The 20,142-nt window shown below is 43.1% G+C and overlaps 1 protein-coding gene across 5 annotated transcripts in view; it reads right to left on the bottom strand.

The window, feature by feature from the left end:
• SORCS1 (sortilin related VPS10 domain containing receptor 1) overlaps positions 1-20,142 on the bottom strand; it is a 511,420-nt gene that overhangs the window by 169,933 nt on the left and 321,345 nt on the right. For all 5 annotated transcript variants that reach the window (XM_045068616.1, XM_045068612.1, XM_045068614.1 and 2 more), the window contains exon 4: positions 10,588-10,746. In XM_045068616.1, coding sequence (XP_044924551.1) covers positions 10,588-10,746 — 159 coding nt within the window. The remainder of the gene's footprint in view (positions 1-10,587; positions 10,747-20,142) is intronic.

Below are 20,142 nucleotides of genomic sequence, written 5' to 3'. Positions count from 1 at the left end.
TGCCGTGGGCTCTTCTCAAGGCTGCCTGCTCACTCCCTTTTGCTTCTCTGCCCTTAGCATCCTAGAGGCAGGAGGCCTACAAATTGCACTTCCTGAGAAGGCTGACAGAAAACCCTGCCAGGTTTATTTTACTTGCCTCACCCTTATATTGCCCTGGGGATGGCCTGGGTACAAAGCACTCATCTACCACATGATTCTCCAGTTCTCACTTCTGTTACTGAATTCTTTTTAGGAAGAAAGAGATGGTACCTTGAGGACCTCAGATGAATTCCTAAAGCCAGGCCTAAGGCACAGCAAACATCAAGCTCTTTCCTCCATCAGCTTCAACAGGAAGAGCATCCATCCACAGAAATCTAGGGTCTTCAAAAATAATGTTCTAATGTCCTGGTTCTACCACACAGGAGAAGGCCTGAATTCACTCACTCTACAGGAAAAACACATCCTGTGGTACCCAAAATAGTTTGATAAAACTTCACTAAGTGCTAGCCTGAGTCTTCTTCCTGTCTGGTGGGTCCAGGGATAGAATGTGAGAGAACCGTGATGGCCATCACAGACCAGCTCTCCCATCCCCAACAGATGAAAATTCCTCAAAGAAAAGACTAGCTCATCAGGGAGTATCCAGACAACCTAGAATAATAATGTGTAACATGTTGTTCAGACTATGGTAGCCTATGTAGGAGAGAAAAAGGTGGGCGTCTGTCAGAGCCTTCAAGGTAGGCCTGGAGTACAGTTAACATAACTGTGGACAAAAAGTGTTCCAGAATGAACGGGTCATTCTGAGCAAATAAACAGAGCAGCAAAGCTGGGGTGGTGTTTTGTTCTTTTGGGAACTACAAGAGACCAAGCTTGACTGGTTGCCTGCAGAGAAGTAAAATGGGAGCAGGGACTGTAAACAGAGCCTGGCGGTAGGCTGGACACATGCAATCTGAGTGAAACTCATGGGGACCTCGACAAGGTCAAAGGACAAGAGCATCGAGGCTGGATATTCGGCCATTGCTGATGAAAAGTGAGTAGGAACGATGACGCATCGCTGGCTCCATCCATCTCTCCTGTGGCTGGATTTATCAAATCTGTCACTGGCCAGTCCCCAGCTGTCACTGAAGTCTGTCACATGCCCCACAGTTGAATTTGGCACTTTGAGGCAGGCTCAGGGGATTAGACATATGGAACTGAGGCTGTCTGGGAAGGAAGCGTCAATATGTGACCGAGGGCCACACACACCAAAAAAATGTAAGATGGAATCTGGTCCTTAGAGATATCTAATATAGCTGGAGAAATAAATACAAGATACATAAAATAATTGGAAGCTCACATCGAGTTTATGTTACAAATCCCTCAATATCAATGAGTAGTCCTCACTAGCCATAGGATCCCACCATTATTTAAGTGCACAGATGAGAGAGCTCAACAGTTGCGAAACACAACAGGAGTGTCACCAGAACTGTGCCTCCGAAAGACGGAAGCCTCAGGACGGTGAGGACAGAAGGAAGGAGAGACAGCCCAGCTGGAAGGTGCCACACCACAGCAGGGAGAGACACCGTTAAAAAATAAAAAGAAACAAAACAAAGTTTAAAAAGGAAAAGAAAAATAGCTGACCAGAAGTGGGTCACTTCTGAATGCCCCCATCGCTCCTCCTGGGCAGGGGGCAATTTCACACGCAGAATCCACTCTACCGCTACAAGGGGCGCAGGATGCCTAGGAGCCAGTCATGGGTGCCTTCCCGCCGGCTCGCGGCTTCCTCCGGCCCCTCCCTTCCTCTCCCTTGTGATCTTCAAACAACAGTCCTCCCCTCTGCTGTGAAATGAGCTCGGGAAATGGGGGCCGCAGCATCTGTCAGAGGGAACAGTTCTCATGGGAGGTGGGATAGGAAAGAGATCATTACAGAAAAATGGGACAAACAAGGGCAATTAAAGAAACTTTAAAAATCACACTGGTTTTTTCTAGGGAGGCAAAGGGTTTTTGGATCAACGGGGCAGGAAGGACGGAGTGGGAAGACATTCAGACACAGGCTATACTTGGCTCTAGCAATCGCCTGACAGGCCACGTTAAGAAATTTTCTTAATTCCGTAGAGCCTCAGGTTCCCCAAATGCTAAATGGGCACAATAACATCTCTAATATTTGCTCTAAGAATGAAGTTCAGCACTTGATGTGAAAGGCCTTGCAAAATGCCTGCTACAGAGTGAAAGGTCAATGCTAGTTCTCTCTCTCTCTCTCTCTCTCTCTCTCTTGCTCATTTCTGCTACAGATTATTGCCAGCAGCCTTCACTGACTGTCCTCAGACCCCAAGAAAGGGAGGAATGACAGGGAGAAGCAGATGAGACTGCCTTTTCTTCCAGACATCCTAAAAGCAAGGAAGGGTCCTAGACAAGGCTTCCAGTTCCCAGCCTTTGAGGCTGAAAATTTTTTATCGTGGTCTTTCCTAGAGCAACTGACCCTGTATGGCTTTGAATCTCATGTCCTGCTGTCCTGGGATATTTTCTCATCATGCCTGTAGTGGTGTCAGCCAGGCAGGCACCGGAGTTAAGCAAAACTGGAGAGCGAGGCCTTGAAGGTCTATATTGGTGCCTCTTCATTTAATAATATTTTATATTAAGAATATGCCTCAGTGGGGCATCTGGGTGGCTCAGTGGGTTAAGCCTCTGCCTTCAGCTCAGGTCATGATCTCAGGGTCCTGGGATGGAGCCCCACATCAGGCTCTCTGCTCCGCGGGGAGCCTGCTTCCCCCTACTCCCCCACTTGCCTCTCTGTCTACTTGTGATCTCTGTCTTTGTCAAATAAATATATATATATATTTTTTTTTAAAGTATACCTCAGTAAAGGAGCCTGGCAATTTTAGGAGGGTACATGACTTCTGGGTTTTCTTCTTCTTGCCAGCTATGTGATCTTGGCCTCTGGGTTCCTTGGGGCAATGACTGTGCCATTTGTATTTTGTACTACTGATAGGAGATTGGAAAAGATATATTTTTTTTGAATAGGAAAGCCATAGAGTCATAAACTCACAAAATGTGTCTACTTACAAGGCCAAGCCTTTCTCCTCCCCTAATCACTCCCTTTCTTGTCAACATCATTGCTTGCAACCACTCTCGTCCTGGAAAAACATGGGAAATCCTAGCATTACCAGATTTCAAAAGGGCCCCCATTCGAGGCAGGTCTTTCTGGGTACCCCATGAGCTTTTTAAGGAAAGAGATCCATCTTCTCTTATGAGATCCAATGCCCTTCAAACTTTTCCAGACTGGTGCTGTCATGAAAGACACATCATAATCCATTCAGACAGGAACTGGTGGACAGAACAGATCAAATGAACAGGCTAAGGAATTGTACAAGCAAAAATGAAATTATCTCTATTTCAAACCTTAAAGAGCTACCAAATATCATAATTGTGCCTGTCCCAACTTTAATCCTACTGACTCCTTCTAAATGTCCATTTTCCTTATTCTTCCAGCTCGTTTCACTCAAATGGTTAGGAACAGGTAAAGCAAAGTGTTCTCCAGGTTGCAAGTGAAAAATAATAATGCAACCTGGTTAGACAGGTATCTAAGAGGAACAGAGGTCTCCCTGTTTACCTATGATGGCATTTCAGCTTGAGAATTTGTTTTATAAACAAGCATTGGGATGACATTGGGATGACATTTAGCAAGCTCCCCGGTTTCCACTCTAATTGCTAGTTTTGTACTTGGATACTGAAGTTATTTCCATGTTCATGAGATTAGAAATCAGCTCTGACATTGGAGAATTTCAAGCACATGGAATTCCTACCTAATCAGCATGGAATATAATGTTCAACATATTTCTTATAAATAACTGAGTGCCTTTTTACTTAATGCAGTGCCTTGGGGAAACATGATGGTATTGGGTAGATATCAGTTTCCTAAGTGTTTGTGCTTGTGCAGAAATTATTTGAATATCTGCAGGGGGCTGAATTTCAAGGATCTATTTCTCTTTTATTTCAATCTTGCCCTTTTGACGTTAGGGGGCTGCTGGGTCTATTAAAAAACAAATAGAGCTACTGTGAAGACAAATGCTTTAATATTTAATGGCTTACTGTTATTATAATCAATATTTTCTGAGTACCGTGTATTGGTTTTTCCTTGCTCCATTCATTCTGGTTTCACGGTACTTTTTAGTAACTGATCGCTAAGAGGGCACGTGACTTTGACTAAAGTGTCTATGACTTCAGGTACTGGGGAGACACTACTGATAAGGAAGACAGTCTTATGTCTAAACCCAGCTATGCCACACCAGGTCAGTTAACTCTCAGGCCTGTGAATAATACATCGGCTGGCATCTCCACAAAGCTGGCTCTGTATCAGGCTCTGTGTTAAGTGTTTCATGTACATCATGTCAGCATCCTCACACAGTCTTGTTGGAGAACCAGTAAAGGTCAATGAAATGTCGGAGGTCCCCCGGCCATTGGGATGGCCTGACAGAGTAGAGAGCTCATGCTCTTACCTGGTTTCTGGACTGTCTAGCACTTGTGAGAAACCAGTATGACTGAGTTTTGGAAAATGCTGACATTTATCCCTTTTTCAAGCAATCATAATTTTCCCAGGGAATTCTCAGCATCCAAAGTCATTGTGATCAGCAATGGCCTTCTGTGAGGGACCAGTCAGGAGAAGTACAAAAGATTAAAAAGGAATGGAAGGAAGCTGTTGTTGCTGTTACTGTTTTTCCTAAGAATGGATATGAAACGAAAAGTATTTTTAAATTTACTTTTATGCAAGTTACTAAAATTCTACAGTAGGCTATCAAACACACTGGCAGTATAATTTTCCTTTCCTATCAGTATATCATTTTAACTTAAAGTCCATCTTCACTCATACAGAGAACGCTGGCTGGTAATATTTAGAATTTCAACTATTTTTTTTAAAGAATTTATTTATTTATGTGAGAGAGAGAGAGAGCATGAGTGGGAGAGAGAGGCAGAGGGAGAGGGACAAGCACACTCCCTGCTCAGCAGGGAGCTGATGTGAGGCTCGATCCCAGGATCCTGAGAACAAGACCTGACCCAAAAGCAGACACTTCATAGACTGAACCACTAAGGCACTCCAGAGTCTCAGCTATTTGTAGAAAAAGATGCCTTATCAATACATGTTCTCTGCCTTGGACGCCATGTTTTGGTTTTGTGTGTGTCTTACACACATACATAAATACCAAAACACTAAAGGTGAGGCGAACATGCAAGCCTTAGGATTTCTTATTTCTCTCATAAACTGTGATGTGGAATACAGACGAATCAAGCAGATTCCCACGTGACAGGCCTCGTACTGCCGAATCACAGAGCTCCAAAATAAATGGAACAATATAAATTGCAGAGTATCCTACTACCGCCGCAAAGCGTGGGGTGGTCCACCAAACGGTCTTAAAGGTTTTGTCTCTCCCCCCACGGGATGGATCACCCCACTTAGATGCATTTTTTAAATTCACAAAACAATTTAACATCTCCTAAAATAAAACTGATAGGGAGATCCATGAACAGGAGAAACACAAAGACGATGGGAAAAACAGAAGGGACTGAAAAAATGATTGGGGACCCGTGTAAGACAGCAGATGAGGTTTCTTTGCCCTGCACAGTTTTCTCTTTTAAATTTCTGAGTTAGTTATAAATACTTAAAAATAAGAAAATATCACATTTCACATGAAGCAGGATTCCTGCTCTTGAAAAGCCGCGAAGGTCTGGTGACACTGGGCGAGCCACCTTCGGTTCAGCTGAGCTTCCTGACCCCTCCCCATCCCTGCCCTTCTGAGTGTCTTAGGAGCACCTGCTCTCCACTTTCCCACAGCTCAGACCCCGCCGCTTCGTTCAGTTCGATTTCTTGCTTGGGGGAATGGGAATTGCATTCATGGCCTCGATGGACTTGGACAGCCACAGCCGTGATGAGAGGAGGTACTTGCACAGGACCAGAGAAAAGGGGTCAGGGTCAGCGGACCCCCACTGGCAGAACTTCGCCAGCCTGGGAAAGCAGAGCAAGGGTGCCTCTCCTCCTGAGCTGCTCAGGACTGTTCATGTCCCTTTCAAAACCCTGCAGACCCTCCCCTTTATAAATCGATCCAGTGGGGCGACCGCTAATGGAGAGGCCATGAGCCCAGGGCCCCCGATGGTGGCCTGCAAAATGGAGGTATATGCATATTCTTACACTTTTCTCCCATTTTTTTCTTTCAGTCACATCTGCGCTTTGTTTTCTCTCATTTCAAATGTTTCCCAACACATCATGTTTAGTGAGGTGTTTAAGGCAGACTGAGAGATGCCGTTGGAGGCAATGTTTTATAGCACAGTTTGTACACTAGTTTATTGCCAAATTAAAATAAAGATGTAATCTGGCAGGCTCAGCCTGCTGCTAAGCCTTCCTTGGGTGGTTTCCTGCACTGAGGCAAGAAAGTGAGAGGAAACTAGCAATGAAGTGAAGAACGCTCTCTCTCTCTCTCTCTCTCTGTTCTCCAGTACCTGCTCAATTGCCAAATGCAAAGAAACAAAAAGGTGGCACAGGATGTTTGCTTTGCCTACTGCTTAATTAAATAAATAAATAAATAAATAAACAAAGGAAAACACAATTTGGGGTGTTTCTACACTAAATGCCATGGATTCTTTGTAGTGTCCACAGTGACTGACTGCTATTCTGTAAGAATTCTAAGCAGTGCGACTTTATGGGATCAGTATCACCCTGTCCATTTGATGTAAAATTTCCATAAGGTCTATAATGTTTATTTTTCTGGAAATTCCAAGGCTTTCCAAAGGCATGTCCTCACATAGACCTATTAGAAGCCCAGGAGGCTAGTGCTATGGCAATACCGCAGAAGGCTCCAGACAAAGGCTACCTAAGTAGTACTTCTTGACGACTACAGAAGGATTAGGGTTCCTAACCTCCCTTCCCCTTCAAGAAAGCTTTTACCTCTTGGCAACTGCCTAGGAATTTCATACCACTGACAGGTGTGGGCGGGGGGAGTCCCGATTTTATGAATTCTGAGGCCATTTGTCCATATGCATTTCTCCTTGATTAAAAGCTGCTGATGTTGTTGTTGTTTTTTAAATCTGATTTGCTATGGAATTGATGGCCAGTAAAACTCTATCTTGGACCAGAAAGGACAATCTGCTCAGCAATTTCTTTGAATCCTTTAAAATGCTCACATCCAAAAGCCTCCACTGGGTACCGAGGCCTTCACGATGAAGTGCAGGCCAAGCAGAGCAGAGCACCGCAGCCCATATGGGCTCCATCCAGCAAGCCAGAGACCCAGACTCAGTCCTCGGGGCCTTAAAAGTCTCCTGCAATGTGGGAGAGAAAAAGCCATGGCAGGGAAATAAGGGGAAAGTACAGTTGGCAAAAGTGGGAGAGTATGTGCAAAAGAGGGCCTGCATGCCTGAGAAGACACGAGGAAAGAGGGAGCGGAGGAGGATTCTGTTCGCAGGTGAGGCTGAAGGAGCTGTCACCTCAAAAAGACTCTTTCTAAGAGCCAGCACCGTCTGCTTGGGGATTCTGTTCACCGTACATTGGCGTAGAAAAGCATCCCGCAGAGCAAGTCCTTGCGCTGAGGCGAGATCAGAGCTGGGAATTCTGCCACAGCAGCAAGAGCAGCTGTCACAGAAAAACTGATGAGCAATCCTTCCACGAAGGAATAAAAGTTCCCTTCTCCTGGGCAAATACAGTAGCGGGCCTTCTGGCACCAGCGCAGGGCCCTCCTCCGTGCTCACTGCGGCATCTCATCCGCGGGGAACGCTCCAGGATCCACGGCTGATTGCCGGCTATCATTTCCCTCTCACTGGCCCACCTGAGCGGCCCCAGACCCTCTCAACTTGACTTCCAGCCAAGTCATCCGATGGCGGCAGCCCATTCTCCTCCCAGCAAAAGCCCCGGTCCTCATTCTACGATACAAGCCCTGAGACAAGGTGTACTCTATCCCCTACTCATATTAGAAGGTTATCCACAATTTTTTTCCAGGATGATTCCCCCTTCATTCTTTCCTGGAAAAACAGAGAGTTCAACACAAAGGCAGGTTTCTGCCTCTCTACTAATCTCAAGATGTCACAATCAAGAATGAGAATCCCACCAAATTTCACATAAGCCTTCATTCCATTCACTGAATGTTGGCATTTGATGCTAATGAGTGGTATTTCCCTTTAGGAAAATTCACTAACATCTCAGATCTGGTGTTTGTTAGCTACATACCAGAAGGACTGTCAAGGCTTCTTCCACCTCTGCAATGACAGAATTCATTGGGTCATGGTCACAGAAGATACTTTTTGGTCCAGAACAGGACTACGGTGATATCACCCTAATTAGTCTTCTTGCTTTTGACCTCCTATAACCACAGTTCATCCTAAGATTACTACCAGGTTAAACTTTGTAATCTATACCTCTGAACACACTATTCCACTATCCAAAATTTTCACAAGGCTCTTAATTATGAAAACAAGATTTATTCTGCCTTGTAGTCCAATAGTCAAAACAGTACAAAACAATCAATATCAGATTCCACAAATATACCCAGAATTAACTTTTCAAAATTTCAGTTTCAGCCAAATGGAGACATTCCCAACTGTGTAGACATGGTTTTTCTAACTTTGTATTATTGTTTCTGACATTCCTCTTGTGTGAAGTATGACCCTTCAAACAGAAATATGACACATATTCCTCAAGGTCAAGGTGAAATCATTTCATAAGATCTCCATCTCCTGAACTTGGGGCTGACAATTTCATAGACCGCATCCAGCAACTTCAACTGGGTTTCTATTATGTGTGAATGAAGGCACTGACTCTTGGCCTCTGTTAGACTACTGGTGAACACATGTGCATTTATCTTCTCTCCCCACATGGACTGAATGCTCCTTGATAAAGATATTTGAGACCAACACTGAACCCTGATGAGCACCTAAACCAGACGTGGGGCCTAATGTGTTGTTGTTGTTTTTTTTCAATCTCATGTGGATGCACACCTGTAAGTATACTGATCCATGCAAACGTATTTTAAGCCAAAGAGCCAACACCAAGTACTGTGCACCAAGTTCCATGGCTGAGTTGGGGCCCCAACTCAGATGTCCTCACTCCCCCCTGGTTGTCCACTTGGCCACGGTGATTGTGGGGAGCACTGTTGGAAGTGCTAAGGCATAAAAGGTTCTGTTTCTGGGCATTTCCTCCAGCACAACTGTTTTAACTTAGGCAGGTAAATCTGGCCCTCACTGCACCTCTGGCATCAGACGGAAAATTAACTAACTGCCAAAGAAAATACAATAGCCCGGTGGATTAAATGACTACTACTCTCTCTGTTCTCAGCCGCTCAGCCTTGCCTCTGGTAACTGCACCATCTTGGACCAGATGCATGGTGGCCTGACTCCAGGAATGGAATTGTACATTCTGTAAAAGGGTAGGCAAGCTGCTTAGTGTTTTTTTTTTTTTAACTAATTGTAAATCTTTTCTATTTTTAGGCTCAATGTGCATTTTTTTTTTTTTTTTGCAGTAAAGGCAGCATGAATAAAATTCCAATCCTGAGAATTTTAATTTGCTTCCTCCAAAATGCCCATGCCAGTAGAGACCTTGGAAAGTTACTTCCACCATTCCCCTCCCCTCACATCTACATCTTCCCAACAGAAAAGAAAAAAACGAAAACAAAACAAAAAAAATAAAACAAAACAAAAACCCTTGAGCACCCTCCTCACTCACAGAAATCCAGTATTTCTTTAAATATATGTAATTTCTAGCACAAGATTCCTATAAAAATAATCTGCAAGATAGCGTCGCTGAATCACAGTTCACAAAGAGCATTCCACTTTTGCACCTATTTTCTGGTTGGCTTTTATAGCTAGAGTCTGTTATTTGCCTGTGAAACTTCTATTTAATTATATTTGCTGTTGTTAGCCTTATATTCTATCTGAAAATGTTAAGTTTTTCTAAAAACAGGAGCTAAAGGTGTTTTATAGTGCATCTGTATTATAGAGTATGTAATATATTTTATAGTATGTATCCCATAAAACACATAAACATATCTCATATACACACACACACACGCACGCACCCATGCACAACCTCATTCAGCGCTTTCTTACAAAGTAGACTTCTCCTTCAATGCAATCACCAAAAGCAGACAAATCCTGACATTACTTGACTCTGAATAATATTATGTATGGACATTATTATTGCTTCTCTGGCCATTTCTCTCACTGTTTTGGCAAATCCCTAGTTAGTGCTCTTTGCCTTTTCAGGGTTGTCCTTCCCTACAAGGCTTAGAGAAAAGCTATGGGCCCTTTACCTAGAAAAACAGTCATATCTCCACATGCACAAAACAGTCTCAGATTCCAAAGGGGTTGGGAGCTCCTCACTGCCCACCACATTTTTAAGCTACTGCCCGCCACAGCTAAGAACAGCTTCCCCATGTCTTCCTGAGTTTCAGGCTTTTGCCTTACATGCTGTTTCAGATGTAGACCCAGCTCAAGTGAGCACCCTGAAATCCACCTTGCTGCCCCTGGCCCCCTGGCTCAGAGTTCAGGTACTGCCCCAAACCAAAGCCACCACCGAGAAGAAATGCAGAGACAATTAGCTAGCGGCCTGTTCCCTGGAAAACCGTGCGCTGTTGTCTCCAACAAGGTAATCGCACTCACCTTCTGGTCTTGGCTGTATGCCAGAATCCAGTCTTCCTGCTTGGGGTGGAAAAGCAAGCTTTGGATGTAGAAGTTGAGCCGGTACTTTTGATAGGTGGCCCCCTCATCGGAGCTGATGAGTAAGCTGCTCTCGATCTCCGGGTCTGTGAGTAACATAATCTGCAGCCAGGCATTGCGGGGGAGAGAAGACAACAAAAAGTTAAGCTTACACATTTACAAAACTTAACAACAAGTTAAAATTTTGGAAAGAGAGTAAAAAAGAACCAAGAACATTTGGTCAAACAAGGACCTTGGCTCTGCGGGTTTGTTCTCCTGGGCCAATGCCATGATACGATAAAAAAAAACAAAAACAAAAACAAAACAAAACAAAGCAACAACAACAAAACCTCCAAGAGGCAGACAAGGTGTAAGGAAGAAAGAAGACACAGAGGGGTGCATTAGTTTGTTCGACGGGGTTCCTTGTTGTTGCCCCCCCCACCACGGTTATTTCCTTGATCTAAAGTATGTCCCACTCTTCCTCTAACCTTGGCCCTCTTTCCTATTGTGCCGTGTCTACTTTCCATTTGGGGACATAAAAGAGCAAGACTTGTCATAGTCTGTTGTGATTAAGGTGGAAAGAAACATAGCGTGGGCTCCACTGTTTTTCTCTCTTACCATAAGCCCTCTTGTTCCCATCAACACTAGCCCTGTATGTCATCCTACCTTTTGTCTGATTTCCTGAGCCTTGACTCAAAGGCTGGGCGTTCTAAAGCCTTCTCTGGAAATTGTATGAGGTCAACTCTGTCACCTTTTAACCTATCTCATAATTTCCTTTTTTTATTTTGCTTATCATCTACATAATCCCTACTAGTACGTTAACTCCATGAGAATAGGGGTATTGGATATTTCTCTTTTTCTGGCCCACAGGTATAGTCCCAAAAGCTAGAGTAATACCCGGCATATTTTATAGACTCCATAAATATTTTCCAAATGAGTAAGTAAATAAATGAAGAGTTTTCGGAGTCGTCGCATGGAAGTAGAAAGATGCAGAGCAGTCTGAGCAGGCATGGATGGAAGCACCGTGGAAAGAGAAGTTGGGCGTCCTGCTTGGTCTTCAGTCTACCGACCAAATAATTTGCTTTACATGTGGACACGTTCACAGCTTCAGATGCTGGGCACTTTCTTTTCTTTTTTCTTTTTTTTTTTTTTAAGATTTTATTTACTTATTTGACAGAGAGAGAGATCAGAAATAGGCAGAGAAGCAGGCAGAGAGAGAGAGGGAAGCAGGTTCCCTGCTGAGCAGAGAGCCTGATGAGGGGCTCGATCCCAGGACCCTGAAATCATGACCTGAGCTGAAGGCAGAGGCTTAACCCACTGAGCCACCCAGGCGCTTTTTTTTTTTTTTTTAAGATTTTATTTATTTATTTGACAGACAGAGACCACAAGTAGGCAGAGAGGCAGGCTGAGAGAGAGGAGGAAGCAGGCTCCCTACTGAGCAGAGAGCCCAACGCGGGGCTCGATCCCAGGACCCTGGCTGGGATCGTGACCTGAGCTGAAGGCAGAGGCTTTAACCCACTGAGCCACCCCAGCACTCCTGCTCTGTACTTTCTTATTAGGACAGCTGACCACGGCCAGAGCGGTGGGGACCATCCACAACAGGACCACGATGGAGAAGCCGCCCTGAACACCGCTTTCTATTCTCTCATTTTATGCCTCCAGGAACGTGTGATAAAGTACCTCATTCCCGACTCTCACAGGTCTGCTTTCCGTCAGTCGGAGTGCGCACCCAATACCTCCAGACAGGAGGCCTTAATGCTACCCACGGACTTCTTCCCCGGCGACTTATTAATTGGCACTTTCTGAGCTTGGTTCGGAGAAGCATGAAAGATGTGCTTCATGTGTGGCCGCAGGAAGAGAAATCACTGCAGCCCGGGGTGTAAAGCTTCCCGGCTAAGGATGCGGCAGCTCCAGGAAAAGAGGAGAAGGGAAGGGAAGAAAAGAAATACTAGAGCCATGTCAGAAAAGATCCACATGCCAGACAAACACTCAGAGCTTCCTCCGGCCTTGGGAGGCCATCGTACTGAAACCTCAAGAGCAGATCGTGGCAGCGTGGAGAGTGGTGTCCCGTCAGCGCAAATGGCACAAAAGAGCGCATGGCAGACGCGCGGACTGAACTGTGTTTCTGTAACCCAGGATGGATTCGAGGCGCCTCGCCGTTCCTTCCACCTGCCCCTTCGTGAAGAGGAGAGAGGGACGTGGTGGAGCGAGTACGATCCTGGCTGTCAGGCGCCCTCGGGATGAGACGAAAAGCACACACGGAACTGGAGACTAATTGCCTCACTCCATGTTCCAGCGAGGCCACTGTCTACCAACCAAAAATTGTGACAAAGTTATGTAGGTGTCTCCGTCTCTCCGCTGAACAGACAGTGTCTGCTCATCAGACGGCTGAGACAGGACCACCGGAACATGTACGGAGAACACGCTCATGTCCCTTCATTAAAATCTAGCAGGTGCATTCAGCAAGGACATTCGGATGGCTCCTAAATTCCCAAGAATACTTCCAGGTGATTTCACATTTATTGGCATATGAAAGCTGTCATTTTCTAAATAACAAATAAGTCATCAAGTGATCACATGGGTTTGTGTCTCCAGCCACCATTAGCAATAATATAGAACAACCTTGGGGCACTATGGCAAGAAAGTCATTTCCACAATAATATGAAGTGGTTCGATTTTATAGAGCATCCTTCTCAGGCAAGGTGGTTTTCTTCCCCCTCCCTGATTTTTCTAGTTCCCTGTTAACCAAAGTATGTTTTCCTTTCTACCCATGAGCACAGCTTTCACCACCTGCTTCTCCTGGCAGACTATTTCATCAAAATAAAAACAGTAGGCCCGCCGAATAGCCTCCAATCAGGCTGGTTTTCATGTGTCGTCTACAATATTTTTGATACTCTTCTGTGCTCTAAGTCAGCAGACTATATGAGATCTTCTGCTTCCAGATAATACTAGGTAAGGGAAGGCAGAATAACACAAATATTTTCACACATATGGATACGTAATATTGAATAAACAAAATCCAGAGCTCCCTTCATTTTTATTCTGAGTGCTGAAAATAGGCAGACCAAAATCTCACCTCTCTTCTCTCACCTGAAACCCTCTCTCTGAACGTCTTGACATTCTGGAAATGATGGAAGCTGTCAGGAAAGTCCCCCTGTCAGATTTATAGATGGCTCTGAATTACACAAACCTTCCAGTGGTTCCTCTCTCCAATCTCGGCTCAAATCCGCACAAAACAAACAGGTCAATCTGGATCCATTTTTATTTAGCCATTTTTTATTGCACAAACTTTGTAAGACTGCCAGCAGAATTCAAAATAAAAGAAAAATAAATTGCCCATGACCCTCTTCCTTCAACAAGTCAAACCAAGTGTGTGCATCCCTCTACTTCTTTATTCACGTCTCTATATAATATCATGGATGTATTTTTTTTTCCATTCAGTGTTATGACCCCCATTCATTTCCAACTGAACCATAAACACACAAATGCATATACACACATAAGTATGTACCATTGGGTACAATGCATTTCAATTACTTAATCGTAGCCTTCAACAAAATTGGGTTACAATCAGTGCAGTGGTTGAATGGCAAAAAGTACTTAAATTATTAAGTGAATAAATGGGATTTTATTATTTCAGTCTTTAAATCAAATTCTTTAGTAGCGTATTCCTAAATAAATTAGGTTTTTGTGTCCTTCTGAAGACTATTAAAAGTAAATAAGTTAACAATCTTTTTCTAAAGATTGTATTTATTTAAGACAGGGAGAAATAGCGAGAGAGGGAACACAAGCAAGGGGAGCTGGAGAGGGAGAAACAGTCTCCCCACTGAGCAGGGAGCCCGATATGAGGCTTGATTTCAGGACCTTGGGATCATGACCTGAGCAGACACCTAATGAATGAGATTCCCAGGTACCTCCATAAGCAAGGTCTAAATAGAAAATGTTTAACCTCCGAAATACAAATAATGTAAAAATAAATGTGATCCAATCTTTAGACATACATGATGTCTTTTATAAAGTCCTGTATTCTCAAGAAGGTATTCCTGGGAAATATTATCAAAATTGTACCTACAAATTAGTAAATACTCCTCAAAAAATAACAGATTACATTTCTTAGACATGTTCAATGATACAAGGTATCATTTTTCAATGATACCTTGGCTCTCTGTCCCCTTCTGCTTTTTGTGTTTAGTCCTTTGCATTCTAGGATATGATCAGAAGGAGAGATTTTTTTTTTTTTTAAGATTGTATTTATTTAATTGGCAGAGAGAGAGAACACAAGCAGGGCGAGTGGGAAAAGAAGAAGCGGCTTCCTGCCAAGCTGGAAGCCCAATGAGGGGTTCAATTCCAGGACCCTGGGCTCATGACCTGAACCCAAGGCAGATGCTTAACGACTGAGCCACCCAGGCACCCGAAAAGGAGAGAATTTTAGGGCGATGTTGTAAAAGGCACGAATCTAAACTCTGCACAATTCCTCAAGTGAGCTCTCTAAGAAGAAGGGTCTTTGCCTGGCATAAAGCTTGGTCCACAGTAGGTCCATCAACCTTTGTAAATAACAAATGAATGAACAAATCCGTGAATGAGTGAGTTGTCTTCATACCTCACTTTGGCTGAAAGCAGTCCATGAATCCCTGTGACATTGAGTCTGAGTCTTCTGGAACAAATCCCCGCTGTTGTACTTGGAGGCCAGGAGAGTTGAGACAAGGGGAGGAGTGTGTCTTTAACGGGAAAGTAATTATTCTCTGTTCAGATCAGCCCTTGAGTGATTAGAAGCAGTTTACTCACGCCTTGCAGGGTGTGCAGACATTGCACTGACTGCATCCGTAGATGAATTGTTTTCCATAGAAAGTCAATAATGGCGACACAGGCTCCCGCCACCCAACCCTAAGCAATCATTCATCATCCACTTTGGAAGAAGGAAGAAACTTTATTTGCTTTTCCTAGAGGTGACAAATGAACATGAAATGCAATTTATAGATTTAAAATGTCACTTCTCCCTTTTTTTGGTATTAGTCGTTCTGACAACCCAGTGTCATCAGAAATTAAATGCATCTTTACTCTTTGACTTGCTCCAGAGTCAACATATGGCTACATGATGTCATTCTACAAAAGGCTGCCCGGCAGCCTTCTTTCTGATCTTTCCAGGTGCCTACTGAGGACACCCCTCCCTAAGGAATCACACTACTATTTAGTTTTCCAGATTCTTTTCCTAGATGTGTTGTTCTTGGAATTCTGCCATTTACCTCTTTAGACATGGTGGGAGTTAATAAGGGGCAGCTTCACTACCTCCAGGAACATACCTCTTCCTACCATTCCTTTGGTCTAAAATCACGGAGTATTTATGTGCTCATTACTTGTTTGCTCATTTGTCTATCCCTTGTCATTCATGGACTACAGGACTATAATCACAAAGAGGTAATATACTCGGGATATCACTTGCTTTGCTTAAGGCTTAACTCAGATCCAGATACCTGTATCCCAGGTGCATAACAAATACTTTCCATGATGATGACGACGATGGCAAAGAAAAATAGCAGTAGTAGCAACTGTGCACTCCAGTTATCTAACCACTGGATTTAAACCAGAATCTATATATAAACACTCTAAGAGGCTATTTGCAAACCTCTGGCTTTGATATTAAAAACAAATGAAGTGAAACTGAATCAGAGCAAGTAAATAATTTGCTGATCAATGTAGGTGGTGGAAAAGCTGTTTATTCCCAATGTGAGCTGAGCATTTACCCTTCGCAGAGGGGCGGAGGGTAAGAGTAATAAGGGATCATCAGTTGGCTACTGTTTGGATGACGGTATTGGGGGAAGCTCTACAGGACCCTAGAATGACCTATGAAAACAAAATCTCTGGAGTACAAACAATAACAAGAAAAGAACAGGGACGTGATTAAATAGAAAAAAAAAAAGTTCAGATAAGTATACACTGATGGAATCTGTAGAAAGGCGGACTCAGTGTGCAATCCTGTGTCCTAAATCCCACGCCCGTCCTCCCCCCACAAACTCAGTGAAGCTCATCTAATGCACAATCCATGTTCATTAACACAAAATTGGGTCATTCGATACCAAGAGACCACAAGAGTGTTTGAGCAACAGACCATCTACTCTGAACCTGAAAGCTGATTCAATGGAATTGCAGGGAAACTCTGGCATTGTATTCTAAAGAGTTCATTGTGTGAGCTTACTTTTAAACTTTTCGTTTCTTGTTTTACTTTTATTTTTATTTTATTTTTTTAAAGATTTTATTTATTTATTTGACAGACAGATCAAAAGTAGGCAGAGAGGCAGGCAGAAAGAGAGGGGGAAGCCAGGCTCCCCACTGAGCAGAGAACCCGATGTGGGGCTCGATCCCAGGACCCTGGGATCATGACCTGAGCAGAAGGCAGAGGCTTTAACCCACTGAGCCAACCAGGTGCCCCATTTTTTTTTTTAAATACAGACACAAAGGCTTTGACTTTTTAGGGGAGAAAAAGAATTTTCATTAAGTATATATTACAATTTCAGTTTCTCACATGTCTCTTACTAGCCCTGTCAGAAAACTCTACCTATTAATTATTACATAACAGCAAGCTATACTCCTTTTGCCCAACCCTTTCGAGTACAGAGAAAAAGAGTGAGGTTCACCAGGAATGAGAGTGTATGGGTCACATTCCTTGGAAGACAATTCAAGAAAGCAAGCTTTAAAAAGATTTCTTAGGATGCCTGTGTGGTTCAGTCAGTTAAGCGTCCAACTCTTGGTTTGGGCTCAGGTCATGTTCTTAGGGTTGTAGGACTGAGAATTTGAGCATGGAGCCTGTTTAAGTTCCTCTCTCCCTGCTCCCCAACCCACAAAAACAAAGTTTCTTATTTCTCTTGGAACTACTGAACATAACCCTCTCCTTTGAGTCAACTTAGAGAATCTCAAACTAAAAGCTATCATTTCACAGTAAGTCCTTGCTTCCATTACTGTGGATGAAACCGACCCCTCTCATAAAGGAAATGTAGAAAGGCAGATACGGGAGGGTTGGATATGGATATGGATACGGCTATGGATATGGATATGGATATGGATATGGATATGGATATGGATATGGATTGGATATGGATATGGGAGGGTTGATCTGTAGGCCTAAGCATGGGTATCTTAAACTACAGACCTACTTTCCCACAAGAAGAGCCATGACCAAATCCTAAACCTGACCATAGTGAACGTTGCTATGAATGTGTGTACTTCTTCAAAAAAGACAAAGATTATGTGTTTACTGAAGGTCATTCGTGTCAGGAGAAGAAGGAAAAACAAACTATAACTATATACTATAATCACAGGAAATAACACGGGGTCTGACTCCAAAGACAGATTTGAGTTTCACCTCTGCTATATATCAGTTATGCCACTTTGAAGAGCTAATAGTTCACTGAATCTTTTCATGAGCAGATTTTCTTGTTGACAGTAGTGATCCTATAAAAAAGTTTACTTTTAGGGGCACCTGGGTGACTCAGTAGGTTAAAGCCTCTGCCTTCGGCTCAGGTCATGATCTCAGCGTCCTGGGATCGAGCCCCGCATTGGGCATTCTGCTCAGGGGGGAGCCTGCCTGCCCCTCTCTTTCTCTGCCTGCCTCTCTGCCGACTTGTGATGTCTGTCAAATAAATAAATAAAATCTTTAAAAAAAAAAAGTTCACATTTACTGAGCATGTGTTCTGTACCAAACACTCTACTAAACCATTAAAATATTACTTCATTAAACTGCTTAAACATACTTCATATTTGGCAGATGAGGAAATGAGGCTTAGAGAAATGAGGTGATTAGCTCAAGGTCACACAGCTAGTGGGTGCTAAAGCTATCATCTGTGGCATACGCTGTAAGGGTTTATGCATAGATTACAAAAGATCATCTGTGTGAAAGCAATGCTAGGTGTTATATTAATATTATTATTAATCACAAAGAAATAGCACATTTAGTACTACATGTTTTACAAAAATGTGATAGTTGAGTTCAAGACAGAGGAAGGGGAGAAAGGGATGGGGAGAAAAGGGTAAGAGAGAGAAAGACTGTATTGCAAATACATCATAAAAATATAGATGGGGGGCACCTGGGTGGCTCAGTGGGTTGGGCCACTGCCCTCGGCTCAGGTCATGATCTCAGGGTCCTGGGATCGAGTCCCACATCAGGCTCTCTGCTCAGCAGGGAGCCTGCTTCCTCCTCTCTCTGACTGCTTGTGATCTCTCTCTGTCAAATAAATAAATAAAATCTTTAAAAAAAAAAAAAGAAAAATATAGATAGGAAAAACAGGCTGGCAGTAAGGAATTAAGAACTAGGTAATGGAGACTCTCCATAACAAAATGACTGGTAAGATACTCCTAAAGAAATAAAGATAATTTTTTGGCTTTAAAAAAATTTTGCCTTTAAATTTAAATCTTTGAAATCAAAATACCCAGATCTGCTTCAGACTCAGATTTTCCACAACGGCCCAGGCCTTCTCGTCCTCACCCTTTTAGCATCTGTCCTTCAGAATTTTTTGTTTGTTTGTTTTGTTTTGTTTAAGATTTTATTTTATTTTATTTTTTTTATTTGACAGAGAGAGGGAGTGGGAGAGGCAGAGGAGGAAGCAGGCTCCCCTCCGAGCAAGGAGACCAATGCGGGGCTTGATCCCAGAACGCTGGGATCATGACCTGAGCCAAAAGCAGATGCTTAACTGACTGAGCCACCCAGGCACCACCAGAAGACTGTTTTTAAGCTTTATCCTAAGTATAGGTTACAAAAATATAACAGAAATGAGCAAAATCTCTGACTTAGTAATAGTACAGGTAGGGAAACAAACATTTCCTCACAAGAGACTTCTCCAAGAAATTTATGCTAAAACCAGTAAGAATCATTCCAGTGTAACTGGTTTTCTAGGAAACATCGTATGACTAAATGGCATCTAAAAAAAGTCACTTTGCCAGAGAAAAAACGATGGTCATACTAAGGGGATAGTAGGAAATATGGTATACTCATTAATGCTTAGCACTGTATCATCTGGTTTTTAAAAATGGCATTTTAGAGGAAGAGAATGGTGGACAAATTTGACAAACGTTTTTATTCTTGCAGCCACTATGGAGACTGATTAGACCTTGAGGATTATCTGAGCTCCCTTAAAAATCCCAGCATTATCCCACAGCCTCCGCTCAAACTCAATCAGAACACACTTCCATGGGCGGTACAGGTCCCAGAGTAACTTCTCTCTTAAATCCCCAAAGATCTATAAATGCCAAAAGGTTACATCATTCTAAAATGTTAGCTGCTATCAGAAGGAGCAGCAACGCTGGGAGAGGCAGACATTCATCTTCTTTGCTCATGGGAAACTTTACAAGAAATGATGTTCATTTAATGATAAGAAATCTCTTTATTCCACCAGAAATGATAAAGGAGAAGGGATGGGGAGGAAGAGAGAGCAAGAAAGAGACGCTATCGGTATATTTTAACATTGATTTAGGTGAGGGACACACTGTTTTTGGTTAAATCTCTGAGTTGTGCGTTTGATTTTCGAGTTT

Source organism: Mustela putorius, unplaced genomic scaffold (genome assembly GCF_011764305.1).
Source record: "Mustela putorius furo isolate JIRA1106 unplaced genomic scaffold, ASM1176430v1.1 tig00003909_pilon_pilon_pilon, whole genome shotgun sequence".
In the NCBI taxonomy this organism is placed as follows: domain Eukaryota; kingdom Metazoa; phylum Chordata; class Mammalia; order Carnivora; family Mustelidae; genus Mustela; species Mustela putorius.
Note: the sequence above shows the minus strand (reverse complement) of the source record. Positions and strands in the feature narration are given on the sequence as shown.